This window comes from Pteropus medius, unplaced genomic scaffold (assembly GCF_902729225.1).
Source record: "Pteropus medius unplaced genomic scaffold, Ma_sr-lr_union100, whole genome shotgun sequence".
Lineage (NCBI taxonomy): Eukaryota > Metazoa > Chordata > Mammalia > Chiroptera > Pteropodidae > Pteropus > Pteropus medius.
Window position 1 is genome coordinate 42,749 of NW_024349141.1, and position 24,012 is coordinate 66,760.

General features: G+C 38.0%; 1 protein-coding gene across 8 annotated transcripts in view; it reads right to left on the reverse strand.

The window, feature by feature from the left end:
• ATXN7 (ataxin 7) overlaps positions 1-24,012 on the reverse strand; it is a 124,384-nt gene that overhangs the window by 24,407 nt on the left and 75,965 nt on the right. For 7 of the 8 annotated variants that reach the window (XM_039880522.1, XM_039880523.1, XM_039880520.1 and 4 more), the window contains one exon: positions 22,747-22,851. In XM_039880522.1, coding sequence (XP_039736456.1) covers positions 22,747-22,851 — 105 coding nt within the window. Of the gene's footprint in view, positions 1-8,005; positions 8,462-22,746; positions 22,852-24,012 lie in introns of those variants that run through there. The other variant, XM_039880525.1, reaches the window with a different exon arrangement.

Consider the following 24,012-nt stretch of genomic DNA (forward strand, 5'->3'; position numbering starts at 1 on the left):
AAGCAAATGTCAGGTCCTTTATAAGGTAAACTGTCATATTTATTCTAGTATTTATTTTTTAACCATTTAATATATGTAAAACTACGCTACCACTTTTGTTAGGTTTCTATCTTTTCTGTTTGTCACTGATGAAGTTTGAATGTTGTGCCCATAACCCAATTTCTGAATGAGTCTCATGTGGTTTTATTATGCAATTTTGCATAATGCAGTAATTTTTTAGGAATGTGTTACTTATAGCAGAACAGACTGTAACTTCAAGCTTGTCCCTTCAATTTTCTATTTCCATCATAGTCCGTTCTCCTCATTTTTTTAGTTAATGCTTCTTTTCTTGTCTATTAACTCTTCAAATAGGATTTTGTACTACGAAATCAAGTTTCAAAGCCTCCTAATATTAAGTCAGCTAACATACTAATAACATTTCCAAAAAAAAATTGTTATTTTCTACTTCAACAATAAAAGCTATTTAAAAAGTGAGAATGGCAATCTATCATGTGAACTTCTTTCATTCACTAAAACTTGAAATAGGCTCTGTGTGTGTGTGCGTGTGTGTGTGTGTGTGTGTTTCTGAGATTCTGGCTGAAAAGTGCCAGCTCAAATCCTTGTTATGCTGCAGAATTAAGCTGTTCCTTCACATCAGGGTCTGGTAACTTATTCTCTGGAAAGGGCGGCATCTGGCTTTCCCTTCACAAGAAAGCAGAGAGAAGAAACCATATTTAATTATAGCTGAGTTGGATTCTCTTCATCTTTTCACTGTGGGCCTTTACTTTTCATAAGATTCTAAACTGAGCTTCCAGCTTAAAAAGTGTAAGTTTTTAGATCAAAAGTCAAATGGGCAAGTTATGCTTAGGGTTAGGGACCTTATATTAAGTGGACAAACTGGAGGCCAGATGCTAAGCATAACTGCAATGTGGTTTGGTGAGGAGTCCAAGTTGAATTTTCAAAACACTCCTCTCTCCAGGGTCTGGCATCAGCCCAGAGAAAACACGCTCTGTCCCTGAATCAGGAGGGCAGTCTGAATGCTGCAGCAAGACAGAGAGACAGTCAGGCAGACCAGCAGATAAATACAGATACAGGGAAAGAGAGAGGAGAGATGGAAAGACAGACATGGGTGTATGTGTGTGGGTGTGTGTGGTGGTGGTGGAACCACGCAGATGCACAGATATAGAGATGGGGTGGGGGGCGGAGGAAGAGAGGGCAGGTGGGCGCATGCAATATAGATGCACTGGGCTTTCTTTCTCCTTGTAGCTTGAACATGTGACACCATGTTCAAAGTAAAGAGAGGTTACCGGAGAAGGTAGGGGAGAGGACAGCTTTCTTAAAGTTTTCCAGAGTGAAAAACAACCAAGAATGCCGAGCTTGTAATTTTGGAATCATGATGAGATTAAATGTATGTATGTATGTATGGACAACCAGGTACGAACCAAAAAGGAGCTCAAAGCAAATGCACAAGTGTCAAAGTTATGAGCACAAACCTAAAAAAAGCAGTAAAAACAAACTAACTTCAAATCATTCATGCTTGAAAAAGAGCTAGAAGGATATATGTCGAACTTTTAAAAATGGTTATCCCTGAAATTATAGGTCTATTTTTAAAAAATTTTTGCATATTTACAAAATTTTCTGTAATAAACATGGTTTACTTAGTATCAAATACACATTTTAAAAGAAATTTTATTTAGTGTTCTGGCCTCAGTTTTGCACATGGCAAAATAAAGGAAGCCATATTATAATTAATGAGCACAGTATTAATTTGTCCCATTCTCAATGGGCATCATGCGAGAGCAGGCAAAAGTGGTTAACAGCTATTAAGAGAACCCTACAAAACTATTTTTACTCAAGGCTCTCTTCTTTTTTTATTAAACCTATTACTAATCTTTTATAATCCAAACCTGACTGATTAAAAGTCTCACCTTCAACAACAATAGCTGCTATTCTTTACTGGGCAAAAACCATGTGTCAGCTATCACATCACGCATTTACAGGGATTATCTTATTTAGTTCTGACCATCTTTCTACAAAGCAAATACTGTTATGATCCCCATTTGCCAGATGAGGAAGCCAAAGCTTTAAGGGACTCAGGTTGGGGTTGGTTACCCAATGTCAGCCAATTAGTTAAGAGGCAGGGTTGTGATGCAATCCCAGGCAGGCTGACCCCAGCACCCAGGATAAACCACAGTACAAGCCACCTGCCCTTAGGTGGCATAATAGCAAGTCATTATACATGGTCCAAAGGCAGGCAGAATAGGTGAAGGTGAGGGTCGGGGCATATATCAATATGAAGTCCATCTTCCCAACTGCTTAACAAAAGCAGGTTAACTATTAGTGCAAAAAGGCTTCATAGGTTTAACATGCAATGGGGTCAAGATGGAATTTTGGTAAATTTGGAGTTGGGATCTGGACTCTGTTTAAGGAAAACCTAGGTTGTTGTGGATTTCATCTTTTCATTTTGGAAGTTGCTATCGTAAAGATTAGCTATGGCTTTTGGTCAGTGTAGTAGCAGCAGCAGCAGCAGCAGCAGCATTATTGCCGCTCAGGGTTTCTTTAAACGTTAAAGATTGTTTGACGAGTGAATTTTGGTACAAAGAACCAGTAGGGCTGTCTGATTTGGCTAAGAATCACCTTACAAAGTTCCGAGATGAATATATTCTATAAAGAACCATCAGTAGGAGCAGCAAATACTTGTTCTATAGGATTAGGATGGCCCCCAGGGACCAGCACAGTTATGCACACTTCCAGGCATTCTCTGGTCCTGGTTGCCTTCCCAGAAGAGGCTTAGGACTGTGTACATAGTCTTGATGTGGGTGGACTGAGTAATTAACCAGCTTGAATAGAACCCATAGTAAAATAAAAATACTGTTTCAGAGATCACCTGAAAGGGCAAAAGAACTTTGGAGTCAGAGACATTTGAGTTCAAATTCTTGCTCTGCCACTTACTAATTGGGTGATCATGGGCAAATGACCTAATTCCATCTACCCTAAGAGCCTTTTAACCTGTCAAGCCTACCTTGCAGTGCTGTTGGGAATTAAATGATAGAGTTGTAAAGCCTGCATCCCAGGGCCAACTATGGACCAGGTACTGGGAACTCAACAGGGAGTAAGACAGATGCCCTGTTAGTTCAGCTGATGCCAGTTATAGACTTATGTGAGAAAGGCCTGCTGATTATCAAAGCACGTAGAAATCACTTAAAAACAAACCAAATCCACTTTATCTTCTTCAGTGTGGTACAAATTTAGTTTATTTAGTTTATGTCAGTCCAGTAATACACTAAGCTCTTCTTAGATAAAAGCTCAGAGGAGCAACTTCTAGAATTCATTTTAAAATAAATAAATTCATACCAACCAAAAAGGATGCTCATTTAAGCTAAAATAATTTCATAAATAAAAGGTTGGCTCATTTTCCTGACAGAACCGAGTCACTCAGGAAGAACTGCAGGTGAAATGGACAAATGTGAAGTTTAAGTTTATGGGTTCAGCGGTGGAAATTTTAGGCAGCTTATCAATGCAAAGATTCCTAAAGCTCACAAATGTTTCTCTAAATGAAATTCACACTTTTAGATGGATTTGATCAGGTAAGGTTAAACAGAGTACATACTCTGTACAGAAAAGCCTTATGAGAAATATCAATCCATGCTTCAAGAAATGTATGATTTCATGGGATCTCTGACAGCCCCAGTCCACTAATACTCTACAACTGCTCCCATTTAAGGCAAGGATTTTAAATAATTAAGCTTACACATGGCTATAAAATGTAAAACACAAGTAAACATGTATGGCTCCTTTGGCCAGGTACAGCAAGTAGTAATTACAAACACCGAAAAACCTCAGTTTAGAAATTTTGGGTGATCATTAAGCAGCCCCCTCACATAATTGTTTATTTTGATATCCAAGTTGAAAATTGCTTTTACACAGCCCCAGTTAACCCAAACTGTCACACTTCACTTTTAGGACACCAAACACAACTCATGAGGTGTCAATGGGCATCATTTGTCTTTCATAAGGATTATGACCTCCCTCCACCCCCTAAGAAACATCTCAGATGGGACCTGAGGCAGGCTATGAATTAAGACTGCATCTATACGTAATATATATTACATATGTATATATTACATATATATTTAAATCTCAGAACTTCTTTACACATCTACTTTGCTCTACATCAATGTTTTCCCTAAACTTTTGAGATTCAAAACTGAGATCACATTCCAGATCTTTCATATCTACACCTTATCTAGACTATTATTTACTTAATACATTTTTCAGCAGCTGACTAGGCATAACTAATTTAGCATTACATAAGCAATATCTGTGAAACCAGATATTGGGTTTGACATCACAGTTACCTATTTTTTTCCAAGTAATTGTTAAAAAAATACTTGGTATACCATTTAATCAAACCATGGATTATACATGGATATAAAATATTTAATGATGTCTTCTCACTACTTTTACTGTCAACTTTGCCCTGTAAATTTTCTTATTCTTTTCTAAAAGCACTTTCGTGTATCTGACCAGCAAACACAATTCTACTCTACTCCTTGCTGTCACATACTTTTTAAATCTTAAATCTGCTTTTCCTTTGATCCAATTTCTTTAGGGTCCCCAGACACCTGATTAGTAGTCTAATGCTAAAAAGGAAGCAAATTGGTGGGACTGTCCCTGGAACATTAAAATCTTATTAAGGAATCCAGAGCTGTTCTCTGACACACGGACCTCAGGAAAATTAGCGAAAATTGGAGCTGGGGGCAGCCTCAGAACACGCTTAGATGGGTTATAAACACTGGAAAACAGTGAAGAAGAAAAAGTCTTTACCACAAAGCACTAGGCATCATTTCCACTAGAGAGATTTAACTGAAAAGGATGATTTCAACACTGGCTGCCCTAACAAATTAGTCTCCAACTGTGACTTCTGCCAAATGCATTTCTCCTCCCTCTAATGCAGAGGTGCTTTTAAATTAAAACATAAGGGGAAAGTGCGGAAAAGAGAATCATTTACAGCACTTGGGCCACTTGAAACAACTTTTCACCAAAGGTCTATAATCAAATTATCAAGCTCTTCAACTCAGTGCTTTATGACGGAAATAAAAGCCCCACTAAAGTATTCCAGGTCTCTTGGCATTTCCACATCTCTGGGCAGGGCGCACACTGCAGTATCCCCATTCACACTGGCTGCATGAAAGAGAACAGATCACAAAGGGCAGATTACAAGGGAGAGAGACTCTAGTGGGGGAAGGGACAGGCGTGAATGGATTGTAAATAATGTTGCTAAGAAAGGAGCAGAAATATGGCAACCTCGAATAATCCTCCTTACAGGAATTCTTCCCATGGGACTGTTCTTTCTGGACTTTTCATATTTGTGAGACATATGAAAAACTTATGGACTATCTGGGGGTACTCCTTCCCTGCCATCTTAACTTGTAGCTCTTTGCAAACATTTAAAATTACTAAAAAAATCCAAATAGTTTAAGATGAAATGACAGAGAAAAAGAGGGGCTACCCAATGGTGTAACAGTTAATCACCTCAGTTGTGAGTATAACATCATTTCTTCATAATCATGGTCGTAAGAGTTGTAGAGAAACTGAATGGTTTGAGTAACCAGTTCATTTCCCTAAGGGGGCTCCATCCTATGATCCTGGAACCTTGGGCAGGTGTGGACTCTTAACTGAGGGTTATCATGAGAATCTCAGACACCCACAGATGTTTTTAGTGAAAGTACCTTTGGGGAAAAAGGCTGCAGCTGCCTTGAGCAAAACACAACCACCAATATGCAGTTCTGTGATCCACAGAACTATGCTACTTTTGTGATCTCACTGTCACCATTTCTGACTACAGGATATCATGAAATGCAAGACACACTGGCTGACACTTTTACTTTGCTAACAGTCATAAGGACTTCTTTCTGCTGTCTTCAGGAAGCACAGTGTTATCCAAATGATACTCATAGAGTACAGCAAGAAATCATCCTACCTGAAACAAACATGATCTTGCTGCCTGAGTGATGCACAGCGTGTCCCCAAAATTTGCTCCTCTGTCTTCCTCCCACCCATTATTGACTTGAAATGTCTGTATTCCTCAGGAATCAACATGTAAGAACCTAAACCAAAAAAGAACCCAAACCAAAAATCCACAAATTTCCAGCTACTTTTTGATTTAATCATCTGTTAGGAAAGATGCAACCTATAAATTGTGATTTATCATTGTAAGTTTAGCCTTCTAGTTTGTCAGACCGTGCACAATTCAACTATCAACAAATATCAGTTTTTAAGCAAGCATCTCAGTAGTCGTATTTTGGGCCTAGGCCACAGTTTTTCTCATATGAAAGATACAAGGTTATCATCTAAATGCAAAAAGAGAATTAAGAAAAGCAATATGTCTTTACCACTCTAATCCAATTTTTACACACACACACAAGGATAGGGGAAGACAGAATTAAAAGAATTTGGTAAAACTCGAATTAGAGGAGTTTTCTTTCTTTTTTGTTCGTTTCTTAAGTTTAATGGAAACTTCTGTACAGGAATTCTCACAGAGTGCAAATGTCTTCCCAGGCCGAAAAGGAGCAGCATGTCCAAAGTGCAATGGAATGACAGCACCATCTGCTTCAAAGTACTGCACTGTAAGTCACATCCTTATTGCTATGTCCCACTAGTTTTCCATCCTTTTTATTTTACTTTATTCTGGGTGAGGGTGGAGAGAAGACCGTGAACATGGGAATGATAAAAACCTCAAAATCAGAACAGTCCAGAAAGCCTCCTTCTTCCTTAGGCACTCTATTAATAAGGAATGGGTGATTCATTACCACTGCACAATGCCACTGTTTTCAATGAGTTTGCAGCACGTGTTTACTTTTTCTAAAGAGAAAAACAGTATCTGCTCCACCTATAGGCTGAGACTGTCAACTAATAAACACCAAAAGCAATATTCAAAAATGAAACCAGAAACTGCAAAACTAAAACTGCCTCACAAGAGGTAAGAGTTTTTAGAAAAATCAATTTTAGGGAATTAACAACAATTTGATTAAAGGTTTAAGATCTGTTTGTATTTAAAGTCGTTCAAATCGGTAGCTACATTTCAACCTCAATTAAAACCATCCGGTCAAGCTCGTAATTGCAGAAGGCATGAAATTCGAATCCAGTGAAAAGTAAAGAACTCAACTGTCACTTCACTTCCTGCTTGCAGACGGAGGCATGAGATAGTTAAGGTAACTTCGAGAACAGTCTCCTAACCCACCCCAGAAGAATCAGCTTAACTGTACTGGTTACCTTAATAACTGGAAACAAAACAAAACAAAACAAAAACCGTCTTTTCTGGTAGTCAGTCATTAATTACATTTTTACACACTCAATAATTTAAGAAGTTACTGAATGATTTCCCAGGATTATTGTTTGTTTTTTGAAGTTGTTTTTCCTCTTGACACAGTGTTCTGTTTGAAACTTTGCTGTGCATTTGAAGTATCTGACAAAACAGCTTTCAAACACATTCTTACAGGAAACACTATGAACTGCCCGTCATGAAACCTCACTTACCACAAGTGAGATAAAAAGCAAACAGTTAAAGCATGTTACAGCGTTCCTCCATTTTTAGAGAGCGACGTAACCAATGTTCTCCCTGTTTTGAGATACGGGAACTGTTTGGTGCAAACCTCAGCATTTCGTTGGAGTTAATAGCAAACTCAACTCCTGTCTGCATTTGAACTCTGGCCAGATTACTCAAATGACATTTCAGAATGGCTCCTGTGGACGGCTTGCAGTAGCTAATCCCTCTTGTTGCGATTACCCACTCTGATCCACTAGCTCTGCAGAGCTTACTCTCTCCACCACTTCAGCAGCATACCGCTCTGGGCCTGCTGGTAGGACAGGACAAATGACAGGAAGAAACAGGCCTGAACGAACTCTTCCCACTCTGCTTAGTTCTATGTAATGTTAGCAAAGACCTAACCCACCTTCTGTAAGCTCATCCAGAACTGGGCCCCTAGCCAAGCCCAGCCTCTGAAAACTGTCTCGGAAAACTTACCCAGTGGAGCTTTCAGCCCTTGTGCGGAGGAAGGGCTGTTCTGGAGAGGCTTCTTGTTACCTTCCATTCACATAATTTGGATGTGCTTCATTGCACACTTGCTACTGCAGGCTTATATCATGAGTTGGGTCTGCCCACCAACTCCAAATATGCTCCATGTTTGGTCTTATGTAACATTTGCTACTACTGTAAAAAGCACTTGAATTACAAAGGTCCTGGCAGATCAACAGAAAACAAGGGGTGGAGTCTAATTTCATCTAATATGGTCATATAAGGCGTCCTGGCTGGTGTAAATTAATCCTTGTATTTGAAAGGCAACTTGCCAAAACTGAAGAAGATGAAATTTATAAATTTAACCTGCTAAAATGTGAATTATTCATACCATGATTTTTCTAAATACTTTTAAACTGACACTACTACTACCAGGTATATTAGAAAATTTACATGATTAATTTCATTATACAATCTACATTTTAAGCTTCGATAGACCTCAAGTTATACATTTATATAAATAGCAGTAAGGCTTTCTCTACATTTTATTTCCTCATGATCTCTACTTTAAAAAAATAAAAGTCTGTTATACCCAAGCGCACTTTTCTCCCCAAATCTAGTAACAAAAATCTTAACCCCTTTTCTGTGTATAGTTGTAAAAGTATGCTTAATTTCAGAAGAATATACATCTGATTGTCCAGAGTTCAATCAATGGATGACTGACAAAAGTATGGTAATTTTTATAGTCATAATCCAAAAACTTAGCTCTAAGTGGTTCTTTGTAAACAGTGGCTTCCTGGTTTAGCTGTTTCCCTATCTTAGCCCTATTATACTCCCTACATCACTACTACCCCTCTTGTCAATCATCAAATCTTACTGTCAAAGAGACATGGTAAAAAACAGCCAACTGATCTGAGTTTTATGATATTAAAGGCTGCATAAATAGTCTCAGATGCTTGATAGTTTAGCTTGAACACTTTTAAATGTCAAAAGGAAGAGGGGAAATTCCTCTACAGAATCCCATCTCCCCATGCAGAACATCTGGCAAAAAGTCATGAATTACATGTGCGGAAAGATTTGGCCTGGAAGGGGTGAGAATGAGTTGTGATACATAGGAAATGGCTTCTATTAGACCAGATACAAATTCTAAATTTATTCTAAAATAAAAGAATAGTAGCCATGTTGCTTTATTTTCATAGTAACCATTCGGATCCTAACCATGGTAACAATATTAAGGTCCAGAGAATTTTCTGAAACTTACTCTTTCAACTCCCACCAGATTTCTTAATCACAAACAAATAAAACTATGGTGGTCCTTAAAAGACAACAGAAGAACATGAGGAAAGAGCCATCAGTGGGTCTTAGGACAGAATGAGCAAATCTTTCAAAAGTTAATTAGCAAAAATAAGAATTTTAGGTTAATTCACTGAAGGTTTTCTTAAGCTAATAGGAAAAAGACCCATTGCAGTACTACTTGATTGTAGGTCTTACTTAGCATTGTTACCTGTACCCACCTGCCCTCCCCAAGGGCAGCTGAAGAGTCTCCTTGATGTCATCAATTGTAGAACAGAACTGAGATAAGAGGATCTTTCTCAGACTAAGACTCAGATCCACACCATTGCACCTATCAGAGTGGACACCAGCCTCCTTGCCAGTCTCCTAGCACAAATGCTTGCTTTTCTAATATTCCCTTTTGTAGATGATGACAGTGCAAGAAAACAATCATTACTAGAACCAGCCAATCTATGACAGTTCTGAGAATGAAGTCTTTCTGTGACCTTGACAAAACCAGGGTGAATTTCAGCAAATGTTCTTAAATGCTACAAACATATGTCTACATTTAGTTTCATATATAAACAAGAGAGAAACAACTTAAATTTATTTTTAACATCTACATCAAAAAGAATGATAGTATAAGCCAGGAAAATGTAATTGTGTACAATTGACACAAATACACAGAAACTGGGCATAAAGCTCAAATTAAACTTTTAAACACATGCATACGCCTCTCAATGACCTGGATAAAATGTTTAAGCAAATACAGTTCTATTCGGCTTGGAAAGTGTTATTTTCTTCAAACCATTTCCCAATATCCTATCCAAATAAAGTTTATACTGATATTAAATCCCCCAATGATGGCTCATATTTAAGTATCTAGGTCTGGGACATGGTCTTCTTTTTTCTTATGAAAAAATAAACAGACTACAGACTAAAAAAAGACCACAGACTAAAATACCATTTTAATAGAATAACAACCATGCCTACAGACCAAAAATTATAGGTATTGGCTTGGTGTGGATGGTGTGCACTCATCAATTTTACTCTGGTTGCACAAAGGGAGTCCTGAACTGACACAAATTCTTCTGTGAATTAGCCCGCTCGCAGCAAACAAGCAAACCAACCGCAACTAGGAGGGGCAGAGAGGGCTTGGGTTCAGGGGCAGCCAGCCTGCAGTCTCAGCACTTTCAGCTGTGCAGCCTTGGGCAAGAGACTTCTGTCTCTCAGGTTCTGTGTCCTCCCCTGAGAAGCACTAGTTCCGCCATATTCTACAGGGCTGTGGTAAGGAGTAAAGGAGGTAACACATGTAATCAGTGCCCAGCACATCTTAAATGCTCAATAAATATTAGCTATTATGATTAGAAACAAGGAGAAATTGAACGGTGAATATTATTTAAATAAAGGAAGAGTAAGAGAAAGACAGCGGTTTCGATTATAGAAATTAGTGAAGTCCGCAACAAATCATGGGATTTCCTAAACCAAATCCCTAAGAAGCCAGCAGAGGTGGCATTTGGCATACTGCAGGGCAACAAACAAGCTGTTGGCAGTTGGGAAATACTGTGTTCCTGTCAGTAGCCAGTTCTCTAGTTTACAGAAGCACAACAAGTCTCCACTAACTCCACTTCACTGTCTCAGCAGGCCGAGCGAGTTATAATTGGCCTTAATTGGCACTTACAGGAGCTTTAACATTCCTTACCTGATGCCAAGGAGCACTTGAAAGGGAGAGAAAGTATTTTCAAACTTAGAAATACCAAGCAATTCATTCAGCTGTGGGCCTGGAAGCCTGCTATCCAGAATCAGATTAGCTTCACCAAGAAATGTTGCTGTTATTATCCAGTGCTCATTAGGTACTCACACTGGATTAGGAGAGGTGGGAGATAAAGTTTAAATGAGGATAATTCACCTTGGGGGCTAATACCACGCAGCAGCTTTCCTCTGGCTGCCATCATCTGATCTTTCTGCGGATGGCTCCTTCAGGGCTCAGCCGCACTTCATGTGTGAGTGTCCCTTTTCAGCTGTTCCAATTGTCTGAAGGTAGGCAAAGTAAAACCACATGGCCTGATTTACATGGGCTTTGTGTAAACCAGTCTGACCTCAGCCTAGTCATCATTTGATACGCAAAATGAACACTGTTAAAGGTGAGCAATCACTCCAAAGGCAAGAAAGATATTGAGATCAGAAATAAAACTGACGATAGTTATTTACTGGCCCTGCAATTAAGCTCAACAAAAATTGTTCTCTTTTAGGAGACTACGCATGTTTCAGAGAACAATTCAGCCTAAAATAACTAGATTTCTTCCCTTAAGGTAAAGACCATAAAGAATAAACAGAAATTTCCTATAGATGCTGGAAAAATTGCCTGTAATTGTTCAAATATTTTTAAAAAATCATCACTCATTTTGAAAGATCCCTTTGCCTCATAGCATTAATATTATGTAAACTCAGAAGGTACATGCCACTCTGGTAGTAAAAAAAAATTTGCACCTGTTAGAGAAATTTACTTCAAAGTCAGATTAAAATTAATCATATGTGTGTGTATGTTCTGTGTAAAATAATATGAGGCTTTAGAAAAAAAAAGTTTAGAAAAATAAATAAAACACCTATTTCTGGTGGAGATACTCTTATACATGGTAGTAGAGATATAAAGGATTACAGCCTTTTTGGGAAACAGTCTAGGAGCAACTATTAACAATGCAAATAAATTCCCTTTCTGATCCAAGAATCCTTTCTTGAGACTCTATTGCATACAAAACAAAACCACCAATAGTTAAGGACAGACATATGTAGCAGGGTGGTTCCTGCTGCTTTGTTCAAAGAGGCCAAAAGCACGAAACAAAGTTAAGGTCCTCAGACAGATGGCCTGGCTGAGGAAGCTACTGTATAGCTATACCTTAGAACAGTAAGCAATCATTTAAAAGAGGGGATTAGTGTTATCCTGGGATGTGAATGGATTTCCATGTGATATAGTTGAGTGGAAAAGCAGCAGAAGTATACATAATATGATCCATTTTTTGTAAAACTATGACTAAAAGCCCCTGCTTATGAGCCCTACATATAAACACAGGATTATATGTACCCGTACAGTTATGAGCATAAAAAAAATATATGGAAGGATGTATATATACTAAGTTACATACTAAGAATGTACTAGGTTGCATATATCGGCGGTCCTCAACATTTTTGGCACCAGGTACTGGTGCTCCTATGAGAATCTAATGCCTGATGATCTGAGGTGGAGCTGAGGCAGTGATGCTAGTGCTGGGGAGTGGCTGAAAATACAGCTGAAGCTTCACTTGCTCACTTGGCGCTCACTGCCTCCTGTGTGGCCCGGTTTCTAACAGGCCACGAACAAGTATGAGGCCTGTGGCCCAGAGGTTGGGAACCCCTGGAATAGATAGATGGCTTATAGAGTAAAAAGGACTATTAAGTTGAAGAATGTGAGAAGTCAGAAAAGGCCGATGAAATAAAAAAAAAGTAGGCTTAAGTGAAAATCGCATGTTTGAGATTATTACATTTATGCATCTATATAAAAATATATGCTGTGTGTATATTTCATATATTTATGTATCAATAAAAACCCATAGAAAAACTATTTTAACAGATTTTTGTGATAAAAAATGTACTGTGAAGGGAATTTAAAAAAAATTAAACATATGAAATTCTGGTATTATATCGAACAAGTTATCCTGGTTATTACACCCACTTCATTTGTTTGGCCAAGCAGACTGAGATTCAAGAAGCACAACTGAGCACAGTAAGAAAAGCTTTAGCCACTCAGGCAAAACATCTTAACTTTCAAAAGCTCACTACAAATCTAGTATTAAGAAGTCTAACAATCTTTTAAAAATATCAAACATAAGAAGCAATGAAACAAATTTCATTTAAAATTTATTTTTGACCCTAGGAAAATACAAATCATGAACTCTATCATGTGTGATTAGGGGTATACTGTTTGTATTTTAACTTCTTTTACAGTGAGATAATTACCTTCCTTATTTCTCTCTTTTCAACTTTCAAATATACAAGAGGAAAAGGTATACAATGTCTCTGAAGTTAAATTTGAGAACTCAAAAACAAGATGTAGAAGTAAACCTAAGACTGGGATTTTTATACACATTGTGGCAACAGGAAGGAAATAGCTAAATTTAGCCACTATCCTCTTGCCCCAAACTAATTTGTTTCATGGGCCTGGACTACAACATGCATGGGAGGAATTATACCAGCCAGGTAATAGGTGCTATAGCATAAGGAAGCAATAAAAACTCCCTCTTCTGGTCATATGTAAGATCACAGCTTAACAGGGTCGAAACAGTAGGTGTGTGTATCTTAACCATTCAACATATAAATTAGTCTTGTGAAATGATTGTCAGGAAAAACATCTTTTAGCAAATATAATTAAAATATGGATTCATAGCCTAAAATGTCCCCTTTAAAATCTGAAGCAGAGCCATCCTAATAATTTCTGTATGTAGCAGAATATTTCTGTATGGTGAATATTAACCATTTATTGACTGATGGTGCTAGAAACTCACATTTTCCCTGCCTCATTATGGTGGCACAAATCAGAAGTTAAAGCAGTTCATGAAATCATAGTAGTAATAACCTGGAGGCCAGCTATGACCAGCCTCCATGTGGAGAATCAATAGGCTGAAATACTGACAGAGATTCTCGAAGAAGAACGGTCTTTAAAGCACTACATAGAAAAATGTAACACTGAAAATCTAAATGCCCATCAATAGGGGATTGGTTAAATTAATTTAAATACATTAATAAAGTGGACAAATAGGCAGTCTTTAAAAAGAAGTAGAGTAATATGCATTAACATGAAAAAATAAGGTAGATTATTAAGTTTAAAAAATAGATTTATAACAAATCTAATTTTTCCTGTGTGAGGGAACAAGTATGCAGCCAAATACTGTTTTGCCCAGGGTCTAGAAACCTTCCAAGGGTCTATGCCAACCTGCATTCCTGAAAAGTAAGATAGAGAAGCTTTATTCATTCTGATTGCAGATTTATCCTCTTGTTGGTTATTTTTTTCTTTTACAATGTATACTATTATGTTAATAATGAAAAAGATCAAAATACATGTTTTTGTTTATTAATCAATAAATTTTTTTACCCAGTTGAAAGCATGAGAAGTCCCAGAAAAGTACACACATCCTCTTTTGTTTTCTGTCTTGTACGACTAAATTACTATTCCCACTGCAAAACAAAAACAAAAACAAAAACCAAACAAAAAAACTTCCTTGCTCAAAATCCTCCAGTGACTTCACCTGGCCGGAACCATCCAATCTGGATTCCTTTCATGGCTTGCAGGACCCAGAATCCTCTGGCCCAAGTCCCTCTTTCTCCAACCTTAACCTGCACTCCACTCCTCCTCGCACACCACTTTTCTCCCTCCTCAATGGCCTTTCTGCCAAACCCATTTCCACCTCAGGATCTTTGCACTTTCTATTTTCTCTGTGTGGAACACTGGTCCTCCAAATCTTCAAATGGCTGGCACTTTTTCATCACTGAGCTCAAATATCAATTTCTCAGAGCGGCTTTCTATGACTAGCCTTACCTAAAATGTCTTGCCCCAGTCATTCTTTCTCACATTATTCCTAGCATTTATCACTATCTGAAACAATCTTATTTTACTTGATTTGTCCTTCTCCCTCTACCCTCTGTACACAGACTATAAGCTGCATGAAATCAAAGACATTGCTACAGTGGAGAGCAATGCCTAGAGTAGACAGCAGGGACTCAATAAATACTTGTTTAATACATGGATAATATCATTGCCAGTTTATTTTTTTAAAGCAACCCTAAAGACACAGGCATTTAAAAAGGCACAGATTTTGTAACATAATAAAATAACCAGTCTTTCTGATTCCATCTTGCTTGGAATCCATCTTTTTTCCTATAACATGTTGGTTAGCAACTTCTGCTTAGTCCCGCACATAGATATGCTACTCACTAAAGGAATCTAACCTGTAGCCTAGGAGTTACTAAAACAACTTCCTTGCTTGAAATTACCTCCCCAAGGGAATAAGGAAGATATATACAAAAACAATGATAGTATATCAAGATTTATAGGAACCTCATGACTGGGACCACAACAACCAGAGTTTGTTGACCCAAAACAAAGAAACTTCACCATTCCCTCTGGACCCTTGCTGCTGTCCAGATGTCTGCTGTCATCAATCACCTTCTGACCTGAAACCCCTCCTGTTTCTCCTTCCCCAGACATAAAAGAAGCCTGAATTCTGTACTTTCTCAAGATGGTTATTTAGGACGCCAGTACGCCATCTTCTCAGCTTGCTGTCTTTATGAATAAAGTCACTTTCCTTGCCCCAGTTCCTTGTCACTCGACTTACTAGCTGTTGTGTGGTGAGCGGTTAGAGTTTTCACTTAATTACAATTTCAGTATGAGGAAAAATCAATCTATTTTATAAATAGAAATTAAAATGTTGCTCCTACAAATGGCATAAATAGCACCCCTTTAAAGATACCTGCTTATTATATAACTATAGAAAAAGATAACATTGTATTAGCACTATTTGGCTTATGGCAAAGACAAACTGAATTCACTACATTTAAATTACATCATGCTATTCAGTGACAAGAAGCTTAGATCAAATGGTCAATGGGGAATGTGCGCCTTGACATCATTCACATTTTGATGTGCCTGCTCTGGTTAGCTTCCTTCTCTGGCTCTGCCCCTGACTGCTGGAGAAAGGCCTAGCATGTGTCTCCAAAGCAAAAGAGTGAGTATTTTTGGCTCTGCACAAGTTTTACAGAAATAAATATGCCAACCAATTCTCTTAAAGAAGCTACAAAATGTTATGAGTCTGGAACAAAGAGAGGAGGAGATTGGCTTTGGCTAGCTACTATGATTTAGGGTTAAACAGAGTAGGAGAACAGTCTGAAGAGAAATCCAAGGGCTGTGCTAAATCAAATATCTACCTACTATTAACATCTACAAATTACTAAATGTTCTCTCTGAGGTAATGTGTTTACAATGCCGACCTAGCTACTCTAAACAACCTTAAAATTCTACCTGAGCTTGAACATCTACCACTAATGATAGTTTTGCGACAGGTAGAATTCATTACATCTTCTCTAGATTTTCTTTTAACTCTACGCATCCTTATTATACACAAGAGAAGCAGATATGAGTAGCCAGTAAACCTGGCCTGGTACGTTTTATGTGTGAATGAAATTTAATTTTAGAGTTTGATCTGTAAACTGGGAATAAAACCATCCATTCAGTGGGTCTCTAAGAACAGTAAATAAGATAATACATGCAAAAATGCTTTGTGAAAAATTAAGTGCTATTAAAAATTATCATTAGTATATGAATTTTTAAATGAATGCCAATCCTGAACAGATTAACTATCATTGAAAATTTCAAAGTAGAAAAGACTTAGGTTATAAAAATTTAGTGGCTAAATTTAGCTAACACACTGGAGAGGAAAAAAACACAAAACATTTTCCTTTATCCCAAAAGTTACTTAATAGCCAAATAAAATAACCTATTCAATATGCCTGAAGTGTTATTCCATGTCTAAGTCAATCAGATGTCAAAAAGGGGAGAATGTTCTTTATTAAACAGCAAACCTCTGCTTTGTGATGCAGATTAACTTAGTTACAGGATGGCAATAACTGGTCACAACTAAGTGAAATGTCAACAATGGGAATCGGCATTTTTGCCAGAACCTGCCCACTGGATCTCACAGAGTAAGACTCATTTTGCTTACACGAATGTTCTTTGAAATCAATTAATTAGTTTAAAAAAGTATGAGTAATTTATTATTTGCTCATCCTCTGATGAAAATGACATTTTAGAAAAATATAATTTATGCTGGCATCTGAAAGAATCCAAGCCATCTCAGTGCACTTCAAGAAACATTAAGTCCAAGCAATGTGTATGGCTGCTAATTTTATAGGATTCATATCTGCAAGTGGAGAAAGCTAGAAGATTGAAGCAGTGTTTCTGTAAAAGCATCTTTAACACACAAACTTTGCACACAAAGTTGGAAAAAGCCACATTTAGGACATCTCCCTCTGTGAACAGAGGTCTGAGAAGGGCAGATGTTTTATTCTGAGCCACACAGCAGGCCACTGACAGCAACTGGTAGGGGCGCCATACATAAAATCAACTGGTAAATGGCAAGGGGTGTTAATCTGTGATCCCTTTGCATGTGGACATGAGATTCAAGAATTCTGCTTCTTAGGTGTGGCATTTCCTAGGGGTTGGCCTCAGTAGATAGCTCCCTAAACATTAGAGGAAACCAAATCCAATAGCTTGAGCTGGAATTTCCCAAAACGTGGAATAGCTATTACTCCTTAACATGAATAAGAAAGACTAAATTGCAAGTAAAAACTTACTCTTTCCAAATCTCTTTCTTCTCATAACATCACACTACCATGTGGATAACACTTGCCTAAAATGTGCTACCTTAGGGCTCAGGGCTGGCACTGGCAAAAAAGCATCAAAGAATTTAATCATCTTCTCACTGTATTTATTTTTACATTTACTATCCATGTCAAACAACATCAATTTTCTTGTTACCGATTCTAGTAAGGTTTTCTTTGTAGAAGATTTATTTAAATAGAAGTGGTTTGATTTTAAAAATATATATATATATTACGTGGAACTAAATAAGTAAGCAAATCACAAAGACGGAACCCGACTGATAAAAATTGGTTGAGAGAGATTAAGGCATTCTTCATAAGCAAACTCAAAGAGAAGCAGCAGAACACTGAGCAGTGCAAGTAAGTAGTTTATTAGAATCACCTGGTAAACCCTTTCACTATAGAACCACAGAGGCACCCGAGTAGTCATCAGCTAGTTCTACCTACTCAGATCTGTAGTAAATGTATGTAAATAGGATTACACATTTGAGGCTATTTAGCAGCCAGTTTAGGACCAACACATTTATTACTAACTGATCAACTAAGATTCCCAACTTGATAAACTCAAAAGAAAGGTGCTTCTTGACCTCAGAAACTTCACTATCTTAGGCTTCCTTTATACTGAAAGTTTTAGAGACAACTAACATGACATTTCCAGCACATAATACAAACACTTAAAAATCAGTTAAAAAAAATAGGGGCCTCCTTTTGTGACATCCTTGCTAGACTCAACAAAGTTCTGAGTGCCAACTGCATCAGTCACTATGCCAGGCTCCGGGAATACAAAGCGGCAGATCCAATAGTGGAGGATCTGCTGTGAATGCAATGCATCCTGGCTAGCCTGTGGGTTACAATCAGCCTTGGCGGCAGTTTAGAATGCAGACTCCTGAGTCCTATCCTGGGAAATTCTCAGCCAGTTGGTAAATTAGGAAGGGCCTTAGGAAGCAGCCCACTTAAAAAGCTCCCCTTTGATTCAGATGCACAGCAGGTTTGGGATCCACTAATGCAGATTACATTTTTAAATCTGAAATTAGCAGTACGTAACATCTTGTTCTTAAAAATACTGAATAAGGAAAGATAAATATGAGACATGCTGGTCTATTTCAAAACACTAAAACAACATCAAGAAAGCACACTATTATTATGCAGTTTTCAAGAAAGAAGGCAATCTAAACTATGAAAGCAATCAGACAACGTGAAACTGAAAATGCCAAAATGACACTACTATCTCACGCCATCATTGCTCAAATGGAAATACTGGTTAATTGAGAGTTCCCCAAAAGGCAGATTGACTAGTAAAAGTCTCTTACTACTCTGGATAATAAGCTGCTCACCAATTCAGAATAATATTATCACCAATATTAACTGATTTACAAGCCTTGTCGCCATTGTAGCTTCCTTTCCTGTCCTGGCAGCAGTGGTTTTAAAAGAACTGACTTGCAGGGGCCCCCAACCCCTGGGCTGCATACCACTACAAGTCCTTGGCCTGTTAGGAACTGGGCCAAGCAGGAGGTGAGCGGCAGGTGAGCAAGCAAAGCTTCATGTGTATTGGCTGCCCAGCGCTAGCATCACTGCCTTAGCTCCACCTCAGATCATCAGGCATTAGATTCTCATAGAAGCACCGGTGTCTGGTGCCAAAAAGGTTGGGGACTGCTGGACTATTGAATTTTGTAGCAACCGCTCATTTGTTCATAAAAGTAACAGACTGCCCACAAATTTTCACCAATTTCATCAAAAGATAAGAAGACTCCTTCCCTTGACAGGTATGGGTTCTTCCTAATATGGTAATAAACAGTTTGCTATGGCCAGTAGGAAAGATTTTGAAAACCCTTTTGTAGTGTAAATGCTGAAAAACAAACAAGAATAGGCCTTCTGAAATTACAACAAAAAAAGAACAGGTTTCATAAAGACCTTTTCCTGTGACAACCCATCCCCCAAGACAGAAGAGACACTGGCAGCAGCAGGAACTATTCTTGATCCTGCGGACCGTGCCCACGTTTCCTTCCCTCTAGCTGAATAGTGTGTCACTTCCAAACCACTCCAGGGCCATCGCATGGTGCCTCCCTCCACTTCATGCAGTTGCCCCAGCCCCGCACATCTATCCATCTCTAAAGCTCCTGTTTATTCCATCAGCCTTCTCCTTGGCTGCTGCCTCAAAGACAGAACTCCTTCCATATTTCCCAGATAAATACTGCACTTGACCATCACCTTCCTGCAGAAGATTTCTCTCTTACAACTTTAATATTTCCGTTGTCACTAGAGGAACCAAAGCACCCCAACCAGTGGCTTTATCAGTCACATCGCTTGATAAGCCACAGAAGGCATTGGAGTGCCCGACTCTCAAATTCACATGATCTAATTTACACTTTTGAAGTTACCACAATTACTCTATCAGTCAAGTATTTTATTAGAGGACACTGTGTGTACTAGGTACTGGTAGAGAAAAAGGGTAGAATTAAGATTTTAAGACACTCCTCACTTCCCCGCTATACACTGACATCCTAAGAGAAAGACAGAGGAAGATAAAGAAAATCATCTCCATAAAATGTGCTGCAACAACTATGTTAAGTGCTTCTAGAAGAGGGAACTTTCTGCCTAGGGAATTTCTGGAAGTTAACACCTTTAAGTGGGCCTTGACCCAAACTGCAGAGTTTTCACACTCCCCTCTTTCCTCTCTCATTCCCATTCCAACCCTGCTCATCAATCCTGGAAGATTACTAAGTCACATCACTCTGGTGCTAAAAAATCTGCAACAAGTTCCCACTGATACATCAAGGCCAAAGGAGTCTGATGGGCACTGAGGCTCTGAGCTAGTCCCAGCCTGCCTGTGCACACAGCTCTTCCACACATGGGTACATCAGCTCTGGCCAATGGAGACTCACGCAGTACATTCCAGATTGCCTGGGATTTCCTGCCTCTACACTTGCTTATGTCATCCCAGTTGCCAACCAGGGGCCACCAAATACGGCTGTTCAGTGCACGAATTGTGTAGATGTATGTGGCAGCCGTCTATCTGCATTGAAATACTTCCCATTTTAGGGAATTATAAATGATTTTGAAAAGTATTTTCTGCATTTCCACAATGAACATGTATTATGTATATAAAAATTGAGAGGAAAAAATCACCCATGAGAAAAGAATCCGTTCTTCTCTTCAGAATAGCCTAACGTGAAGGCTATTTTCTCTAAGAAGCCTTCTTTGAGTTATTCAACAAGAAGCAATCTGTGCTCCTCCTTATTCTTAAGACTCTGGACTGTTTTATGACTTAAGACACATACCTTCCTATATGTACAGCTATACCTTTATTTCTCTCTCATACCTACTATCATGTGTCACACACTGAATGGGGAGCTTTACCCATCTTGTTTCATTTCATCCTCAGTGATAACCTGCAACTTGCTATTATCATCCTTACAAGGTAACAAAGGAAGCCCAGGTTGTAAAACTTGCTTGAGGCAAAGAACTAATCTATCCTTCTTGCTAGTTTAAATTTAAATCAAGTCTAGTCTGGCTTCAAAATCCTAACTCCAAAATACTTGGCAACTGACTGACTACCTTTGTCAATACTAGCCTTTGAGAGTCTTAAGCAAGGAGAAAATATCTTATTCATTTTTGTACTCACTTTTGGTGCCTATCTTGGAGCCCTGCCTACGAGCAGAAACTCAAAGAACCTTCTTATGATTACATGAAAGATTTATTCCTTGGGGAAAAATTGTGGGATGTTACGATGGCATTACTCTCAAAACAACTGCTGTCCTGACAACTAGCCCTGTAGGTTCTAGCTTTAAAATGTATCTTCAAGCTATTCTGCCTTCCCAGCTCTACTGCCCCACCTTAGTTTTAGTCAATTATCATCTCCTGCCTCTGAACTATTCTCCCTGCTTCTAGTCTTCTCCCACAATATCTTCTTGGCAAATCAACCAGTGAGGTGGGCCTGTGTTACTCTTTTATATAAACCTTCCAATACTCCCAAGTTTCTTCTTACTCTGGCCTAGAAGGCAACGCATGATCAGGGTCCCTGCCTAGAAGCCAGACTTCTCTAGTCTCTTTCACAATTACCCTCCAGTCACACTAACCTTCTCCAGGTTTGTGCACTGGCTCTTCCCTCTATATTGAATGCTCTTATTTCAGATCGTTGCATGGGTGGCTCCCTTCTCATCACTTAGGACTCAGGTCACCAGGGGCACCTCCTCAGAGGCTTTGCTGAAAGACTATCTACAGAAGGACACCACTGTTATTCTCTCTCTCAAGCTTGCATTTGTAGTAGTGAGAAAAACGAAGAAACAACCTGCAGTTATTTAAAAAATGTTTCTAGTTAGTTTTGCCTATCTTTCTAGCTAGACTTTAAACTCCATGGAGGTAGGAATCATACTATAAGGTAGGTATGCAAATACTTCTGAGTTGTTATTGAACCAAACTGAGTATAAAACTAAGTTTTATGATCAGAATTTTATTTTAATGTATTTTAGATGGCATTATGACAATGCAAAAAGAACCATATTTGGATCCTTTCACAACTAAACACCCAGATAACAGACTTAGAGCCTGAAGCCCAGGGATGACTTGCAGGGAGGTGGAGGGGGTTCATGAAACCCCTGAAGTCACAATGCCTCACCCTAAGTACATGTGCAATTTTGATGGGAAAGATGTCATAGCTTCAAAACATTCACAATTTAAAACATGAAATCAAGATAGATTTAGAACTACTAAACTTGGAAGTTTCAAAATCACATTTCTCTTAAGAAAAACCACATCTCCATACTGTATGTATATTTATAGCCACTAAATTCACAACCATAGGATAGAGAAGGAAACAAATCTTTTACTATACTGATGTAATATTTCAAAATAGATTCTATAAAATACATTTTCCCTGTCTAATTTAAATAAAAATAAGAAAATGCAGATAATTTTCAATAAAATTCAGAAAATACCTAACATCTGATAGGCATTAACTCATTCAATGAATTAGAAAGCTTACTTCCTGACAGGGCTTCAGTTGCTGGCCTTCAGTTTAATCCTGTTTTACCTATTACTCTCTAATAATGATTTTTAAATGATTAAGCACTTACCATAATGTGATTGAAATGCCTGCGGTTTGACAACCTGATTACAGTCGTTACACACCACCAAGTAGAAATCATCGTGGGCTGGACAGAGACCAAATATTGGCATATCTGCAACAAAGAAAGAGAGCAACACTCACTCGATCTGGTTCTGATTAACACAGAGCCATTTGGGATGGCGATACTTTCTACAGGAGCTGCTTTACGATAAAGTACACCAGGACAAATATTACTCCAGTTTAAAAGTAACTTATATGACACATCATGACTATTAAGAGAAATCAAATCAGGCTTACAGAAACGCTGTTACAAAGGGTTAAAATAAAATACACCAAAAATCACCAGTATGAGATAAAACTGACAAATATATTGAAATGTAAACAATGAATACATTCACACATAAAGCAACTTTAGATGAACTCTACCAAGGGTTATGAGGAAGAATCTGCAAATCCATAAAATGCTTAGCAATTCCCCAAACTGTACCATCTAATGGTTTTATTTGTTTAACTATGCATTCTATTTCAGCCATCTGGTCTCTGAGTTCTATGGAACATTTAAGAAAAGAAGCAAGGTTTCACTGCAGAGTAAAACTGCTTGTTTCAACAGCATGTAATACAAAGAATACTATTTTTATACTCTTTTTCAGGTCACAACAACCTCTAGTCCTTTTGCTTACATACTGATGCCACTGGACAGATGGAGCTTCAGCACAAACACAGCATTTCATACATTAACCTCAGTTCAGTTACTATAATAGGGCAAGATACAAGACGGATTTTTTTTTACAGTAAGAAGTTTAAACAAGACACAAATGTGAAACTAAATTATCTGCAAATACATAAAAACTGAAAGTAACGATACTAATAATAAATATATGGTTAACTAAAAAGTCATAACCATGAACAATTAATTATTAACAACAATCTAAGGAACAGAGTTAATAGTTCAGATTCAGAATCTAAATATCTTAAGTATTTCAAAATTCATTATTTTAAGCAAATATTTTTCACTATATGTACTATTTAGAATATCTGCAATGAATGGATAATTAGCACATTTCAATTAGGCAAATACTTTAGTAGAATAAACACTAAATTTAAAGAGAGAAAGAAGATCTAAAAAGCTGAGTAGAATCTGCTTTCTTTGGTGTAAAATTTAATTTCACACTTTCTCCAGCTTCGGTGATCTTGGTGGTTTTAAAGGAAAAAGAAAATGCTCTAAGGGGATGCAAAAGTGATGATAATCTCTACAATTGCTGATCTAATATCT